Here is a 17,813-nt window from a genome sequence, read left to right on the forward strand (position 1 = left end):
AATCTTTTTCTTTTTCTATCAACTGGTGTCAAAAAGTTATATAGATTGGTAATTTAAAAAATTATTAAAAAATCTCAAGTCTTCCCATACTTATCAGCTGCAGTATGTCCTGCAGGAAATGTTTTATTTTCAGTCGGACACAGTGCTCTCTGTTTGAGAGACTTGAGATTTTTTAATAGAAGTAAATTACAAATTTATATAACTTTCTGATACCAGCTATTTTCTGCTGTGTACAGCATATATAGGGATACATAAGCATGGGGAGAAGCTAGGGCTGCATCCAACTTCTTTAGCCACCAGTAATCAAATGCTTGGGCTCGCTCATCTCAAGTGGTCAGCCATTCATTTGCATGTCGGCATGTAATACTAAATATCCCCTGTAGTGGCCGCTGCAGGGAAAATGAGCAGCCGAGAACAACTGTTTGTGCCGAGAGCATGATCAGCTGATCACTGCGGTGAATTATGTAATAAAATAATTTTTCTGTAATGATTCTACCCCTTTTTCTGTAATGAATACCTCTTTAATGCACCTTTGAGTCTTTAGCCTTAATAGTAGCAATAAGTCTTGTAAAACAGACTAGATAAATCATCCTCCTTTCTGGGAACCCCTAACCTGGCCCATGGGATACATTTCCAGTAATGGGTAGGAGGACCCCCTGTAGGCTCACGCCTTTACCCCAGCAGCACGTACCATACACATCCCTGGACTGGGAGACTGATACGTCCCTTTATTGTGGAGAGGGGGAGGCTCCTGTTTCATGTTAGCCCTGCTACTGTGCCGCTGCTCCTGGACACAGGCTGCCTTTGTAGTACATGAAAACCGAGCCGTGCCGAGGAACCGTGCACAGCCTGGATCCAAAAGCCACAACATTTCAAACAGGAAATTCCCCAACAAGGCAAAGCTTCAGCGCTCCTCCATGTGTGCAGCAAGTCCCCAAATTACATCAAATATTCTCACTGTAGATGTTTACAAGGAAAGAAAATATCCGTACTGATATCTCAGGCCCAAAGCATTTCTCACATTGCGGAAGGGCCCCGGTTATGGCTCTAATTGGTCCCATTACTGTCTGTTTCCCATCTGTGACCCTGTGGTTTCTGTTTACAATGGTGACACTATACTTGCTGCTAGGCCAATGTGCAACGTCACATCTATCGGCCTCCTCTTTACAACTTTTACTTTTCTTTATCGGCCACATGTAGCTAAAAATAAAAATTAAGAAACGTGGTTGATATCTATATAGGTACACATCAATATGTACATCCTCCCTGCATTGAATGCATGTGTATATTGATGTAGATTTGGACACACACTAAGGGGAAGATTTATCAAACATGGTGTAAAGTGAAACTGGCTCAGTTGCCCCTAGCAACCAATCAGATTCCACCTTTCATTTTCCAAAGAGTCTGTGAGGAATGAAAGGTGGAATCTGATTGGTTGCTAGGGGCAACTGAGCCAGTTTCACTTCACACCATGTTTGATAAATCTACCCCTGAGTCTCCATAATAACTTGGCAAAATTAAGAAGGGGAACATGTTAGTATTATTTACTAAGTAGTGAATTACTTTTACATATTTCTTCTGTAAGAAATTCTATACTTTTATATATTGAATTTGAAGGCCACCAATGGGAGATTAAAGGAGTACTTTTTTTTTTAAAGTCAACTGGTGTCAGAAATTTATATAAATGTGTAATTTACTTCTGTTTAAAGATCAAAGTCTTCCAGTACTTATCAGATGCTAACTTTATGTTTTTACTTATTAGATACACAGGACTCTAAAGAAAAAAACAAAATGGAGATCCTCTACATCCTTGTTCCAAGTGTAACAATCCCGCTGGCGATCGCCTTGCTGTTTTTCTTCATTTGCATCTGTCGCAACAACCAGAAGGCGTCTTCTCCCGCAGTGCAGCGACAACCCAAGCACGTCCGCGGGCAGAACGTTGAGATGTCCATGTTAAATGCATACAAACCAAAGGTAAGATATAGTGCGTCCATTGGGCTCACATAGTAAAGGCCTGACATTATGAGAGCTGAAGAGGTTGCCTAATGCCTTAGGGTTAATGTTGAGCAGATTTGCCAACCTTTTCGGCAATGTTCTCCTAACCCGAACGCTCAGGATTTGACTCCTGGTTGGTGGAGAAGTTAAATGACGCCCTACGGCTGCCAGGAAAACATGGATACAACCTAGGCCTGTATCCATTTTTTTCCAGGATTCTCTAGGGCTGCCTCTAACTTCTCCAGTTGCCGAGCGTCTGTATTAGAAGAATGTTGCTGAACCTGAACAGTTCAGCAAGTTGGCTCAACACTCGCTCGCTCGCCCTATGTAATAAGTATACATAGGTCTTACGTGTAATAAAGCAGTTTATATAGTAGGTTAGTATACTGATCAGAAAAATCTAAATTTAGCAGGATATCCACAAGACAGGTAAAAAGCATCTGGTGGGTAGAAGTCTGACCGCTAAGACTCCGATCAGATGAGACCCACTGGTTTACCAGACCCATGTTCAACAGGGAACTCAGGACTTACACAAAGCAATTGCCGGCCGTATTCGACTGATACTGACTGTTACGGCTGATAATTGCTTTGTGTAATAGAAGACAACAATCAGCCGACTGATCATTGTGTTTAAACAGGCTGAAACGCCAATGATGAGCCTGCTAATGATCTGCTGCCATCACTCCTTGTAATAGGAGCAGAGGCAGCAAACCACCTCTGACTCCTCTGGGCTGCCCAGACGATTTGTCGATCACCCGGGCAGCCCCAACGTGGACCCCCCTCCCCTGGCTGAAACTTGCTCCTCCTGACAGGTTAGCGCTCATTTACTCCCCACATCGCCCCGTTTAATAGGGGATTTAATTTTACAATTAGTGGAGATCCCAGTGGAAATGTGCTCTGAATTGGGAGAGGAGAGAAGCCACCGCCAGACTCCTCTCTTTTCCTCAACAGGGACTTTGCTGCAAAATAGGAATTCTAAGCTAAGTGGTGTGATAATCAAAGCCCCAAGCCTAGTATTCACACCCAACTTAAAGGGGTACTCCAGCGCGGGGGAACTTTTATGCTGGGACCAGGGAGGAGGTGGCCGAGAGAAAAGACATCCACTCACCTCCCCGGTTCCAGCGGCGGGTCCCGCATCGCGGGGCTCCGGTTCCGCTTCCGGGTGTCTGACGCGGGCCCGAGACGTGACATCTCAGGTCCGCTCAGCCACTCAGTGAAGGAGGGGGGATCCGTTTCAAGTCCGCTCAGATCCCGCCTCTGTCACTGAGTGGCTAAGCGGACCTGAGGCGTATCGTCTCGGGCCCGCGTCAGACACCCAGAAGCGTCTTGGAACCGGGCCACGGAGCGCCGCGAAGCGGGACCCTCCGCTGCAATCGGGGAGGTGAGTGGACGTCTTTTCCCTCGTCCACCTCCTCCCCGGTCCCAGCAAAAAAGTGCCCCCCCACTGGAGTACCCCTTTAAGACCCTATTACAGAGGGCAATGTTTAGGAGCAAGCTTCTCGTTCCCCACTCGCTGCCGCCGCTATTACACGCACCAACAGCGAGCGGAGAGGAGTGAGTTCAGCCACGGGGAGCTGGGGGGGTTGCCTGGGTGACCCATAGAAGAGAACCGCGGTCTGCTGCTGCCACTCCTATTACGTGGGGACAAGGATCAGACAACATAGTGCATGTCAGCTGATTGTTGCCTTTTTACAGGAGCTAATACACTAAGCAATTATACAGCCATAATGGCCGATAATCGGCCAAATATGGACAATAATCGCTTGGTGTAACAGGGCCTTAAGTTCCAGCCCCATCTAAATATTCAGTGAAAAGTACAGATAGTCAACTAAAGACTAAAACTGTAATTCATTGTTCTGCTGGGTTCACACTACGTATATTTCAGTCACTATTGTGGTCCTCATATTGCAACCAAAACCAGGAGTGGATTGAAAACACAGAAAGGCTCTGTTCACACAATGTTGAAATTGAGTGGATGGCCACCATTTAATGGCAAATATTTGCTGTTATTTTAAAACAGCGGCTGTTATATTGAAATAATGGCCGTTATTTACTGTTATATGGCGGCCATCCACTCAATTTCAACATTGTGTGAACAGATCCTTTCTGTGTTTTTAATCCACTCCTGGTTTTGGTTGCAATATGAGGACCACAATACTGACTGAAATATACGTAGTGTGAACCCAGCCTCAACCTGTAGCCAATGAATCAGGGGCACAGCAAGAAAGTAAAAACACCATTGGAATCAGGGCACCCGAGGCTACAAAGTGGTGTAAAAATCCCTGTCTTTTGGACTGACCACAGGTTCTCTTCAAAGACATATTTATCTAGTCACAAAATAGCAGTCATCCGGTGAAAACCTGCTGTTACCAATTATCACAATTTTAACCTTGTGTATGAGTGTGATACAGAATTTTGTGGACTTATATGAACCTGACAGGCGTAAATATGATGTATAGACACAAAACGTGATTTAACAAGAAAATGTAAATCTGATTTGACAACCGCAAACGCTTTAAAAAAAATACAATTTATTGTTATGATTTTCCAGAAACAAAGACATCACTGCATAAATATCCAATCACAACTTTCCTCCTCTTCCAACATAATATGTGCCAAACACTATAAAGATTTCAAGAGATACTACAGTCAAATGGTTCATCCGTCATAGATATTAAAATCCCTAAATTTAATAAGCTTGTAAATCTTATGCTACTGACCCCAAGACCCTTTATAAAATATTGCCCCCACATCCAAGAATTTAACTACTATAATGATGCTGCTATAACTACTATAAAACTGCCCCCCATATAGAAAAATATAACTACTATAGTACGACATGGAGACTACTATAATACTGCACCTATATACAAGAATATAACTACTATAATACTGCCCCCTATATACAAGAATATAACTACTATAATACAGCTCCTATATACAAGAATATAACTACTATAATACTGCTCCTATATACAAGAATATAACTACTATAATACTGCTCCTATATACAAGAATATCACTACTATAATACTGCTCCTATATACAAGAATATAACTACTATAATACTGCTCCTATATACAAGAATATAACTACTATAATACTGCCTCCTATATACAAGAATATAATTACAATAATACTGTTCCTAAATAAAAGAAAATGGAACGTGTATGTCAGCCATGTTTTACAAGTTTATGTAGAGGACAATGTTGATTCTTATCACTTAACAAGGAGACAAAACAAATTTGTGTGTTCTATAGGATTTATAAGACTGGACTGTTAATAAATATTAATCCCCTATGTCTTCCTTCCCAATCTGATTGTAGGATCACATTGTTATACTTGTACGTTGTATTGTTGCACATTGTCATGTAACACATCCAGGCTGAGCTGGCAGCGACAAATCTTAGCGGGTTTGGTTGTATTAATAGGCTCTTGTGATGTGGGTTTAGGCGGGCAGACTGCGCTCGGAGGTGAGGGAGAGGTCACTTCGCTTTCATTACTGGGATATAATTTACAATACGCCAGATGTAAATAAGTTTGGCCTAAAGGATTTGTATAACGTAAACCATATGGAGTCCGACAACACAGCTAATTTCCTGACATGGCCGTACTCTTAACTGGCTCCACATTTCAAAACCAAGGTTCGATCTCCTCTTCTTACTAATTGTGTGAAGAGAACTCAGGCAGTAACATGGCTATTGACTCCACCGGGTACAGTTACATCAGGCCGATACTGTAGTAATTGGAGAAAAATTGGACTAGTAGGTCATGGAAGGAGCAATCCCTACGATAGATGGTAGTTGTGGGGGATTATTATTAGTGTGAATTATTGTTCGAAATTTGAGTGGATTTATTGTTTTTTTCACACCAAATTCTGCGCTTTGTGGTGTTTTGATCTGGAGCATCAAAGTACTGTGGTTCTGTTAGAAATGTGACTTTGCGCTCCTCAGTCCGTGCCGGGCGGCCGAGGAAGCGCTGAATTTCTGTCTGTTTTTGCACTGAATGAACTGTGTTTTACTTTCCAGCCACACCTACCTTGCCTGTCAGACTTCTGGCAGTGCAGGGGTTACTGCACTGCTAGATCTGTTCAGCTGAGCTTGGTGCTGGGATCAGGGCTGGTCCAATCAGCTGCTGGACCTAGTCTCTGATCCAGGATAAAAAGCAGTCAGATCCCTCAGTTCCCTGCTGGCTATTAGTTGTTACTAGTCCCAGCTCCCCTGCTCCTTTCCCAGTGTTCCCTGTCCTAATCCCCTTGCTATTGCTCTACCCGTATTCTGACCTCTTGCCTGACATTTGACTATCCGCTCTCCTTCTGATTTTGTACTGCGTTGTCTGTTTGGTTTTGACCCTGCTAGTTGACTATCCTCCATTGTGTTTTGTTTGTCTGTCTACGTTTTGTGTATTCACCTACACAGTGTAGGGACCGACTCCGTGGTTGTCCACGACCGTTTAGGGTCGACTGAGGCAAGTAGGCAGGTGACAGTGGGTGGGTTCAGATCTAGGGCCCACTGTCTTTTGTCTTGTCTATGCCTGCCTGTCATGACAGAATAGCCAGCCTCTAAAAAAAAAAAAAAAAAAAAAATTTTTTTTTTTTTTTTTTTTTTTTCTTTCCTTTGCGGATCATCATGGATCCTGTGAAAGCTCTGGTTGAGCAAATGCAAGGTCTGAACAGGCTAGTTCAGAATCTTGCAGAACAGGTGCAGGAGCAGGAGTCCACACCACGGCAAGTGACCATGACCGCGGCAATGCCTCTGGAACCTCCGATTCTGCTCCACGAAAAATTTAAAGGGGACAGGAAGGCCTTCAGGATCTTCAAGGAAGGTTGCAAATTATTTTTTCGTTTACGTCCCCGCTCCTCAGGAGATGAAACCCAAAGAGTCGGCATTGTCATGTCTCTCTTGCAGGGTCCTCCTCAGGAGTGGGCTTTTTCGTTACCCCCTGATTCTATGGAATTATCTTCAGTGGACCAATTTTTTGATGCCCTGGGGTTACTATATGATGACCCAGACAGAACCGCTGTGGCAGAGCGACAGCTGACTTCTCTGCGACAGGGTAAGAGACCTGTAGAGGAGTACTGTGCAGAATTCCGTCAGTGGTGTGTTCCTTCAGGGTGGAACGATCCAGCATTGAGGTGTCAATTTAGGATGGGGTTGTCTGACCAACTCAAGGACCTATTAGTGGTGTACCCTACCCCTGACACGTTAGAAGGGACTATGACATTGGCAATAAGGGTTGACAGGAGACTCAGAGACAGACGTGGGGAAAGGAGTGCCTCTGATGCTTCTAAATCTCTTTCTTTTCCTAACTCTACTCCTAAGTCTAATCCTTCTGTTCCTCTGTTGTCACAAGAAGACCCCATGCAACTAGGTGCTGCTGACACCCAGACCCGACAAGCTCTTCGGCTACAGCACAATCTCTGCCTGTACTGTGGCAAGTCTGGTCACTGGGTGAAAGAATGTCCATCCAAGCCTGGTCAACCGGCGAAAAGACTCCAGCGTCTGAGTGACTGTCGAGAGAGTCACTCAGGCGCACAGGTACCTCTAGAAAATAAGAACAAATTGATGTTGCCCATCTCGTTGTTTTTAGGTAATAAGTGTATTTCTGGGTATGCTCATGTGGATTCTGGAGCTTCTGCCAATTTTATTAGTTCTGCATTTTGGTCATGCTTGGGAATTTGCCCTCTTCTGCTTAAATGTCCATTAACTATTACTGGTGCTGATTTTACCCCTTTGGCCCGGGGTAAAATCCAGTACATCACTCCGCATCTTGAGGTGCAAATTGGATCAGTTCACAAAGAAAATCTTGATTTTCTGGTTATGGATAACTTATCCTCTGACATTATTTTGGGTTTGCCCTGGTTGGACCAGCATAATCCTGTGTTTGACTGGTCTAACAGGGAATTGATTAAATGGGGGCCAAATTGTGCTTCTCATTGTATTGCGCTGAATGTCACAGATTGTTCTCCTGTGGAGGGAGCAATTCCTGAGTTTTTATCTGACTTTTCTGATGTCTTTGATGAGAAGGCTGTGGAGGTGCTACCGCCACACCGACCTTATGATTGTGCGATTGACTTGATGCCAGGGTCCAAGTATCCTAAGGGAAGAATCTTCAATCTGTCTAGACCTGAGAGGGAGGCCATGCGAGAATATATCCAGGACAGCCTTCGCAAAGGTCACATTCGTCCCTCTTGTTCTCCCTTAGGGGCTGGGTTCTTTTTTGTGGGGAAAAAAGATGGTGGTCTTAGACCGTGCATTGATTATCGTGAACTAAACAAGATTACCATTAAGAACCAACATCCCCTTCCCCTAATTCCGGATCTATTCAATCAGATTGTGGGCGCCCAGTGGTTCTCTAAGATTGACCTACGTGGGGCCTACAATCTGATAAGAATAAGGGAGGGGGACGAGTGGAAAACTGCCTTTAATACGCCTGAAGGGCATTTTGAATATCTGGTTATGCCATTTGGGTTAAGCAACGCGCCGGCAGTTTTTCAACATTTTGTTAATGATGTTTTCCGTAAATATCTTGGGCAATTTTTAGTAGTTTATCTGGATGACATTTTAATCTTCTCTCCTGATTGGGCCTCACACATAGGTCATGTTCGTAAGGTTATGGAATTGCTCAGATTGAACCATCTGTACGCTAAACTGTCCAAATGCCAGTTCGGGATCCAAAAGGTCTCTTTTCTGGGTTACATTATCACCCCTAACTCCTTCTGTATGGACCCACTGAAGGTGGCTGCTATTGAGAAATGGGAACGACCTACTAGTCTAAAGGCCCTGCAACGATTTTTAGGATTTGCCAATTATTATAGAAAATTTATTAAAGGCTTCTCAGTCATTGCCAAACCACTGACTGACTTAACCAGAAAAGGAGCTGATCTTGTGAACTGGAGTCCCGAAGCTGTACAGGCATTTGGACAGTTGAAAAAATGTTTTTCTGAGGCCCCAGTGCTTATTCAGCCGGATTTAGATCAGCCATTCATCATCGAGGTAGATGCTTCAGAAGTGGGGGTTGGAGCGGTCCTCTCACAAGGTTCCGAGACCCTCACTAATCTTAGACCTGTAGCCTATTTTTCAAGGAAGTTCTCTAAAACTGAGTGTAATTATGACATTGGTAACAGGGAGTTGTTGGCCATTAAATGGGCCTTTGATGAGTGGAGACACTTCCTTGAAGGGGCTAAACATAAGATCAGGGTTTTAACTGATCATAAAAATCTCTTATACCTTGATAAAGCTAAGCGCCTTACTCCTCGACAGGCAAGGTGGGCGTTATTTTTTACCAGGTTCCATTTTGAAATTACCTTCCGTCCGGGTTCTAAGAATGTCCGAGCGGATGCTCTGTCTCGCAGCTTTGAGGCCATCAATGCCCCCAGGGAAGAACCTGAGACTATTTTAGCACCAGGTGTGGTCGTTGCCACCCTCCAACCTGACCTTGCCGCCCAGGTGGTAGATTCACAATCCCTAGCCCCTAGGAACATCCCGGAGGGAAAACTCTTTGTACCCCCCAACCTTCGACTCAGAGTTCTTGAAGAGACCCACTGTTCAGTTTTAGCAGGTCACCCGGGCATTGCTGGCACAAAGTATCTGCTCTCACGGTATTATTGGTGGCCGTCTTGGGCCAGAGATACTAAACTGTTTGTTGAGGCCTGTGAGGTCTGTGCCAGGTCCAAGGTTCCTCGTAGATTACCTGAAGGTCTTCTACATCCTCTCCCTTTGCCTGAGAGACCCTGGACCCACATTTCAATGGATTTTATCACTGACTTGCCATCTTCAAAAGGGAAGACTGTTATCTGGGTCGTAACTGATAGATTTTCTAAAATGTGCCATCTGATTCCCCTTAAGAAACTCCCTAATGCACGTACGTTAGCATCTCTGTTCATCAATCACATTTTACGACTTCATGGGGTTCCAGAGAACATTGTGTCTGATAGAGGGGTGCAGTTTGTCTCTAAGTTCTGGAGGGAGTTCTGTGGTCGATTGGGGACTTCATTGGCATTTTCATCTGCCTTCCATCCTCAGACTAATGGGCAGACTGAAAGAGTCAACCAATCATTAGAACAATTTCTAAGATGCTTTGTTTCTAGTGCCCAGGACAAATGGAAGGAGTATTTGTCCTTGGCAGAATTCGCCCTCAATAATAGAGAAAATCATTCTACCAAAATGTCGCCGTTTTTCTGCAATTATGGTTTTAATCCGAGGTTTTCATCTGCGCATGCTGCTGAATCTGTTAACCCGTCAGCTGAAAAAACCTATAGAAGACTGTGCACAGTCTGGGCCCAAGCTCTTGAGAACTTGGTTAAAGCCCAGGAATTATCGAAAAAACAAGCTAACAAAAGACGCATATCTGGCCCAGAATACCTAGTGGGTGACAAGGTGTGGCTTTCCACCAAAAACTTGAAACTTAGGGTTCCGTCTGGAAAACTGGCACCCAAATACATTGGGCCATATGTCATCACTGAGATAATTAACCCTGTTTCTTTCAGGTTGCAATTGCCAAGAGTCATGAAAATTCATAATGTGTTCCATAAGGCTCTATTGAAAAGGTATATCACTCCTGTGTTGCCGTCTATTCCTCCAGATCCCCTGGTCATTCAAGGGGAGCTTGAGTTTGAAATTGAGAAAATTCTGGACTCTCGCCGGGTGCAGAACTCCGTTCAATACCTCATTCATTGGAAGGGGTTCGGCCCGGAAGAACGGACTTGGGTGGCAAGCCGAGATGTCCACGCTCCCCGTCTCATTAGACAATTTCACAATTGTAACCCCTCTAAGCCTCGTCCTTTGAGTGAGGGTCCTGAGGCCCCTCATAAGAGGGGGGGTACTGTTAGAAATGTGACTTTGCGCTCCTCAGTCCGTGCCGGGCGGCCGAGGAAGCGCTGAATTTCTGTCTGTTTTTGCACTGAATGAACTGTGTTTTACTTTCCAGCCACACCTACCTTGCCTGTCAGACTTCTGGCAGTGCAGGGGTTACTGCACTGCTAGATCTGTTCAGCTGAGCTTGGTGCTGGGATCAGGGCTGGTCCAATCAGCTGCTGGACCTAGTCTCTGATCCAGGATAAAAAGCAGTCAGATCCCTCAGTTCCCTGCTGGCTATTAGTTGTTACTAGTCCCAGCTCCCCTGCTCCTTTCCCAGTGTTCCCTGTCCTAATCCCCTTGCTATTGCTCTACCCGTATTCTGACCTCTTGCCTGACATTTGACTATCCGCTCTCCTTCTGATTTTGTACTGCGTTGTCTGTTTGGTTTTGACCCTGCTAGTTGACTATCCTCCATTGTGTTTTGTTTGTCTGTCTACGTTTTGTGTATTCACCTACACAGTGTAGGGACCGACTCCGTGGTTGTCCACGACCGTTTAGGGTCGACTGAGGCAAGTAGGCAGGTGACAGTGGGTGGGTTCAGATCTAGGGCCCACTGTCTTTTGTCTTGTCTATGCCTGCCTGTCATGACAGGTTCAGAGCAAATCTGTCCAGAAGCGTGATAATGGTCTTATGCGTGTGGCTTAAATACAGACAAGAAAACAGAAAGGGCAACAGCAACCTATAGGTGCAAGTGCTTACTATTTATACTACCCCTGCCCCCCGATGTACACACGATAAAAACCTGCTCTGTAGATATTCAAAAGTGAGGATCTTAGTAAATGATTGTTCGAAATTTTAGTGGATTTTCATTTTTTTTTTACTAAATTCCACGCTTTGTGGTGTTTTGATCTGGAGCATCAAAGTACTGTGGTTTAGAGCAAATCTGTCCAGGCGCGTGATAATGGTCCTATTTTGCGTGTGGCAAAAGACAAAAGTGCAACAGCAACCTACAGGTGCAAATGCTTACCATATACAGTAGTACCTTGGTTTAAGAGTAACTTGGTTTAAGAGCATTTTGGTTTAAGAGCTCACAGTTTTTCAAAATTGTGACTTGGTTTAAGAGCATTGCTTTGGTTTAAGAGCTCCCTGTACTGGGTGGGAGCGCCAGTGGAGTAGGGGAATGGTCTGCATTGTGTGGTCTACAGCACCATACTCTGACCTAGGAAGTCTCCCTCACCTTCCAAATCATAGCAGACCCACTTCAGGCTGGGGCTTACATCAGGGGAAAGGACTGTGGAGGTAATCTCTCCATAGCTGTAACCCCTCTCTCCCCAGACAGAGAGTGCTGCATGTATGTGCCCACATATTCCCCACTCATTCCTTCATGCTCCCTGCAGTCTCTGTCAGCCCTTGTATTTCTCGTCCTCTCCATTACTGTACAGTGACTTATAATATCACGTATTCTGCTGTTTCTGAATGTTTGTTTCATCTGTTTTACATGTTATTCAGAATAATAAATCATTATTTTGGGGTGTGGAACCAATTGTCTGCATTTTTATGATTTTTTATACGAGAATTTGCTTTGGTTTAAGAGTGGATTTGGATTACGGTCCTGGAACGGATTATGCTCGTAATCCAAGGGACCACTGTATATTTCCCCCCCCCCCCCCCCAGTGTACACATGATAAAAAGCAAACTTTTTGATCAAACAGAGTGTACCATGTCACCACGTTAAGGTGTCCTCAGAGACATGGTCCCTACTTTAGAATTTTCACACTAGCAATGGCCTCTCCTGGGCCAAATAAGCAGATAACTGGGCAGATAGGAGTCAAATCTCTATTTATAACACTTGCAGGACATAGACTGAGTGCAAGCCAACAGGAGGCAGTACCAAATATACTCCCCCGGTATACACACAATATAAACTTGCTCTAAAACTTGAAAAAGTGTTATAAATAGAAATTTGGCTCCTATCTGCCCAGTTGTAGGCTTATTTGGCCCAGGAGAGGCCATTGCTAGTGTGAAAATACTAGAATAGGACCATGTCTCTGAGGACACCTTAACGTGGTGACATGGTACACTCACTGTTGTACTTTCTGTTTTTATGTCAATTTTTGGGGGATCGAACGCATACTCCATAACTGTAATTTAAAGGGGGTTGTCCACTTTAGACTATTCCATTTTGTAAAGGTGATCATACACTTTCAATAATTGTTGCCCAATGTTTATTTGGCCAACAGTTCTCTTTCCAGACCTCCATATACTCATCAACGTTTGACACAGCTGAATGTTCATGTTTCCTTAATGGAGAGGGACTGGCTGTAGCAGAACAGCTTGGGTGGTTTCCAAAACAATAGTGTTAAGTGGTAAAAACTCAACATACCTGAGCCTTCTCTCCACTGGCATCTTTTTTTGGGGGAGAGTCGGGACACCACCTAACAAGAGTCCAACAGAAAAGATGATCCCAGGATCGCAGCAATGAGATTTAATCTTTGCAATACCAAATTTGACAGAGAGAACTCATCCCGGCCAAGAGAATGAGGGTTTCTTGTATACACAATGACACAAACCTCACAAATCCCGATGCAGCGTTGCAGACACAGTGGAATCTCCTTGTTGATACTCGGGATGTCAGAGTTTCCATCTTATACTTGCAGTCAGTAGCTCATTTGATATCCTATTAATAGATGCCTAGGAATTCATCAGAGCTATTCATAGGAACCTGTGTACACTGTCGGCTCCCGGGGCTGTGTTGTACAGCTGTATGAGGTGCTGTGCAAAGATCATCGAGTTATTCATGTAGTAACCCAGCATATAGAACACACATAGGGAGTATTTTCTTAAGAGTTTAAATAGATCCCGCATGTCTTACCTTGTTCTTACGGCTAATTATTCTTGGTTTGACTTCTCCTTCCAATGAAATGAATGAGACACCAAGAAGGACAGATTTTAAGTCTTGCAATGCCTATACACTTTTAATAACTATCGAACGGAAATGGCCTACCATCTATTGTATAAGGTAGCCTTCCAACCTCATCTGTCGGGAGAGAGTTGGATTTCAGATGCCCTATCCTTTTGTTCTCAGGGGTATAAACCATTGTGGATCATGCATATGAACCGTATAGGGGAATCATGAGCGATAAGTTCAGTCAAGAGCTATCCGATGGGTATGGCCAGCTTAAGAGTCTTTTTTGTATTTAGACTGGGTAACTTCTTTGACTATGCTTAGTAATGTAGAGCATCATCATGTCTAGGAAATAAGACTTCCCTAGGAATAAACATTGATTTCTCCCTGTTTCTTCTTTAAACAGACCAAGGCTAAAGAGCTCCCTCTATCTGCAGTGCGCTTTATGGAAGAACTGGGGGAATGCGTTTTTGGAAAGATCTACAAAGGTCACCTCTACCTCCCAGGGATGGATCATGCTCAACTTGTAGCCATCAAGACTCTGAAGGATTATAACAATCCACAGCAATGGGCAGAGTTCCAGCAGGAGGCATCTCTCATGGCCGAGCTACACCATCCCAACATTGTGTGTCTTCTTGGAGTGGTCACCCAGGAGCAGCCGGTATGCATGTTGTTCGAGTACATGAATCTTGGGGATCTCCATGAATTCCTCATCATGAGGTCCCCACATTCAGATGTTGGCTGCAGCAGCGATGAAGATGGGACGGTTAAGTCAAGCCTCGATCATGGAGATTTTCTGCACATCGCTGTTCAGATCGCAGCCGGTATGGAGTATTTGTCATGTCATTTCTTTGTTCATAAAGACCTCGCCGCTCGGAACATATTAGTTGGAGAACAACTTCATGTAAAGATTTCCGATCTTGGACTTTCGAGAGAAATCTACTCAGCCGATTATTACAGAGTTCAAAACAAGTCTCTTCTTCCCATTCGATGGATGCCCCCAGAGGCAATCATGTATGGGAAGTTTTCCACCGATTCGGACATCTGGTCTTACGGTGTGGTGTTGTGGGAAATCTTCAGCTTTGGTCTTCAACCCTATTATGGATTTAGTAACCAAGAAGTCATCGAGATGGTCAGGAAGAGGCAATTGCTTCCATGTTCTGAGGACTGTCCTCCAAGAATGTATAGTCTCATGACCGAATGTTGGCAAGAGATACCGTCTAGGAGGCCGAGGTTCAAGGATATCCACATGAGGCTGAGGTCATGGGAAGGACTTTCAAGCCATACAAGCTCCACTACGCCATCGGGAGGTAATGCCACAACACAGACCACATCTCTGAGTGCTAGCCCTGTAAGCAATCTGAGCAATCAAAGGTATCCCAATTTTCTTTTTTCAGCACAAGGAATGCCACAGGCCCAGATTACTGGTTTTATAGGGCCACCATTACCTCAAAATCAAAGATTCATACCTATCAATGGATACCCTATCCCACCGGGATATGCTGCTTTTCCAACTGCTCACTACCAACCACCTGGGCCACCAAGAGTCATTCAGCATTGCCCACCCCCCAAAAGCCGCTCTCCAAGTAGTGCAAGTGGGTCAACAAGTACTGGTCACGTGACCAGCTTACCATCTTCAGGATCCAATCAAGATGCCAACATCCCTTTACTATCCCATATGTCTATGCAGAGCCATCCAAGTAGTATAGGAGTACAATCCTTTGGAAGCAAAGGTATGAAACCCTACAAAGTGGACATGAAACAATCTTCTTTACTTGAAGACTCTGACATCCACCATGGACACAATGACTCGATGATCTCAGCAGACTTGTAATATTTTGTGGTAGATATGTACATACTATATGCAAGAAAACAATCTGAAAAAAAAGTTTTATATAAAGTATTTTTATTGAACTGAGGTCATTCCACATGTTCAGCGGATGTTTCCTTCAGGTATCTTCTGTGAAGTTAGACTATTACCCTCAACAGGTGGACTTGTATGCAGTTCAGAATGCGGTGACTCTATTGTTTTATGTCTATCTGATTGCCATTGGTGTAGAGGTTTCTATGGTTTTAAAAACATGACTGCTTTTTTTACCCCCCAAAACAGTGCCACCCCTGTCCAAAGGTTGTGTGTGGTATTGCAGCTTAGTCCCATTCATTAATGAGGCTAAGCCCCAATAAAAGACACAGTCCATGGACTATTTTCTAAAAAATAAAAAAAAAGCAGCCATGTTTTTCTGATCCCAGACAACCTTTTCAATATATATGCATCTCTAACATTGCCAAAGATCACAAGTGAGCCGAGACTCATTAAAAAGCCATTGGCTGCTCAATGTAATACCTTGTTCACTGTAAACAACATAAGAATTTAAGAGGTTTGTAAGAATAGAGGCTTTATGTTCCATGTTGAGTCCAATATATGAAAAACACCTTTTTGTCCAAAAATATAGCAAAACATTGAGGTTCGAATCCAAGAGAGGCATATAATGGAATATTGAGACGCTCATATAAAGGCCTATGACGTCTGTTTGACTCTGCACACCGTGTTAGAGTAAAAAATTAGAAAAACATGGCGGCTTTCTTCCAAAAAACAGTCCATGGGTTGTGTCTGGTATTACAGCTCGGCTCCATGACAGTGAATAGAGCTGAGCTGCAATACCACAAAGAACCTGATGAGGTGCTAGTTTTGCACGAATGTAGCCACACCCTTTTTTTTTTTTTTAACTTTGTCCTCTTCCTCTTTATTAGAAACACCACAATTTACCTAGATTGAAAATAGACAATCAACTTTTTGTACAGTAAAACTTCAATAATCCAACAAAAAAAATTTAGATTTAGTTACGTACCGTACACCATCTCATTGCCAAATGGACAACATCAATGACTGGTTCTCCCACCTTTGAAATTGGTAGGCTTCCAGTTGGATGTGGCGATTATTGGCAGATTATTGGCCTATTGGACCTATGTCAATCATCAAGATCAGCTCTAGTTGTCAGCTTGGACTGTATTAGCTGTTCAGGGCCCTTTAAAGCCCTTGTTGATCCCCACTTTCTCGTCTCTATTTTAGCCAGTCATCGACTAAGCCAGGTCACCATTGCTTCCAGGGATTGGTTGAGCAGGTATTTCCTGTGTGTCAGGACAAGGATGTGGAGATCAGTGGGGACCCTTGGTGGAAGGGCAGCAGCGGGGGATCAGGCAGATAAGTAACGCTATTTGTATTGCAAGCCATTTAAGAAGGGAACTAGCTGAACAAAAAACAGTATTTGAGGAGAAGAATATTTTTTATTTAATATACAGCATGTTGTAGAGATTAGTCCCATGACATTAAAGGGGTTATCCAGTGCTACAAAAACATGGCCACTTTCTTTCAGAGACAACACGACTCTTGTCTCCAGTTCAGGTGCAGTTTGCAATTAAGCTCCATTCACTTCAATGGAACTGAGCAGCAAAACCCTGCCCAAGCTGGAGACAGGAGCGGGGCTGTCTCTGGAAGAAAGTGGCCATGTTTTTGTAGCACTGGATAACCCCTTTAAAAATAAGCAGAAAGTCAGGGCGTGCGGGAATATAATTAACAAAGTTTACATACATGTATTTGTGCCTCTCCTTGATCCAGCTGACAGCCTCCGATTTAAAGCTCACTGGCTCTGCAGAGGAAAACATGGTTTCAACAAGTTATGTAGACTAGTGTGTTCAAGGAGTACCGATAAGAGTTGTTGTTTTGGCTTCAGTCAGATAATAAAGAGTTTCCCAATGATTTTGGTTAAAGGGGTTATCCAGCATTGGAAAAACATGGCTGCCATCTTGCAAAAACAGCACCACAACTCTACTCAGATTGTCTATGGTAGAAAAATATAACAAAAATCTTTATTGGAAATTATAAATTAATAAAATTACACAGAGTATAGTATGGGATAAAACACAGAGGTCAAAACCAGGCGGGGAAGAAGATATCAGCGTGGTACGTGTCCGTGAAAACCCAATTAGATTTAGTGGGTGAGGTAATTATTATCACAACAGCACCATGTGGTTTTGCAGCTCAGTTGCATTGAAGTGAATGGAGCCAAGTTGTAATACCACACACAACCTAAAGATGGGTGGCGCTGTTTTTCAAT

At 43.7% G+C, this 17,813-nt stretch overlaps 1 protein-coding gene across 3 annotated transcripts in view; it reads left to right on the top strand.

Moving 5' to 3' along the window:
- The window catches only part of ROR1 (receptor tyrosine kinase like orphan receptor 1), a 192,839-nt gene extending 175,517 nt beyond the window's left edge, over nucleotides 1-17,322 (top strand). For all 3 annotated transcript variants that reach the window (XM_069981375.1, XM_069981376.1, XM_069981377.1), the window contains 2 exons: nucleotides 1,763-1,974; nucleotides 14,105-17,322. In XM_069981375.1, the coding sequence (XP_069837476.1) occupies nucleotides 1,763-1,974; nucleotides 14,105-15,532 (1,640 nt within the window). In that variant the 3' untranslated portion in view covers nucleotides 15,533-17,322. The remainder of the gene's footprint in view (nucleotides 1-1,762; nucleotides 1,975-14,104) is intronic.
- The last annotated feature ends 491 nt before the right edge of the window (nucleotides 17,323-17,813 follow it).

The sequence above is a fragment of the Dendropsophus ebraccatus genome, chromosome 8 (assembly GCF_027789765.1).
Source record: "Dendropsophus ebraccatus isolate aDenEbr1 chromosome 8, aDenEbr1.pat, whole genome shotgun sequence".
Classification (NCBI taxonomy): Eukaryota; Metazoa; Chordata; class Amphibia; order Anura; family Hylidae; genus Dendropsophus; species Dendropsophus ebraccatus.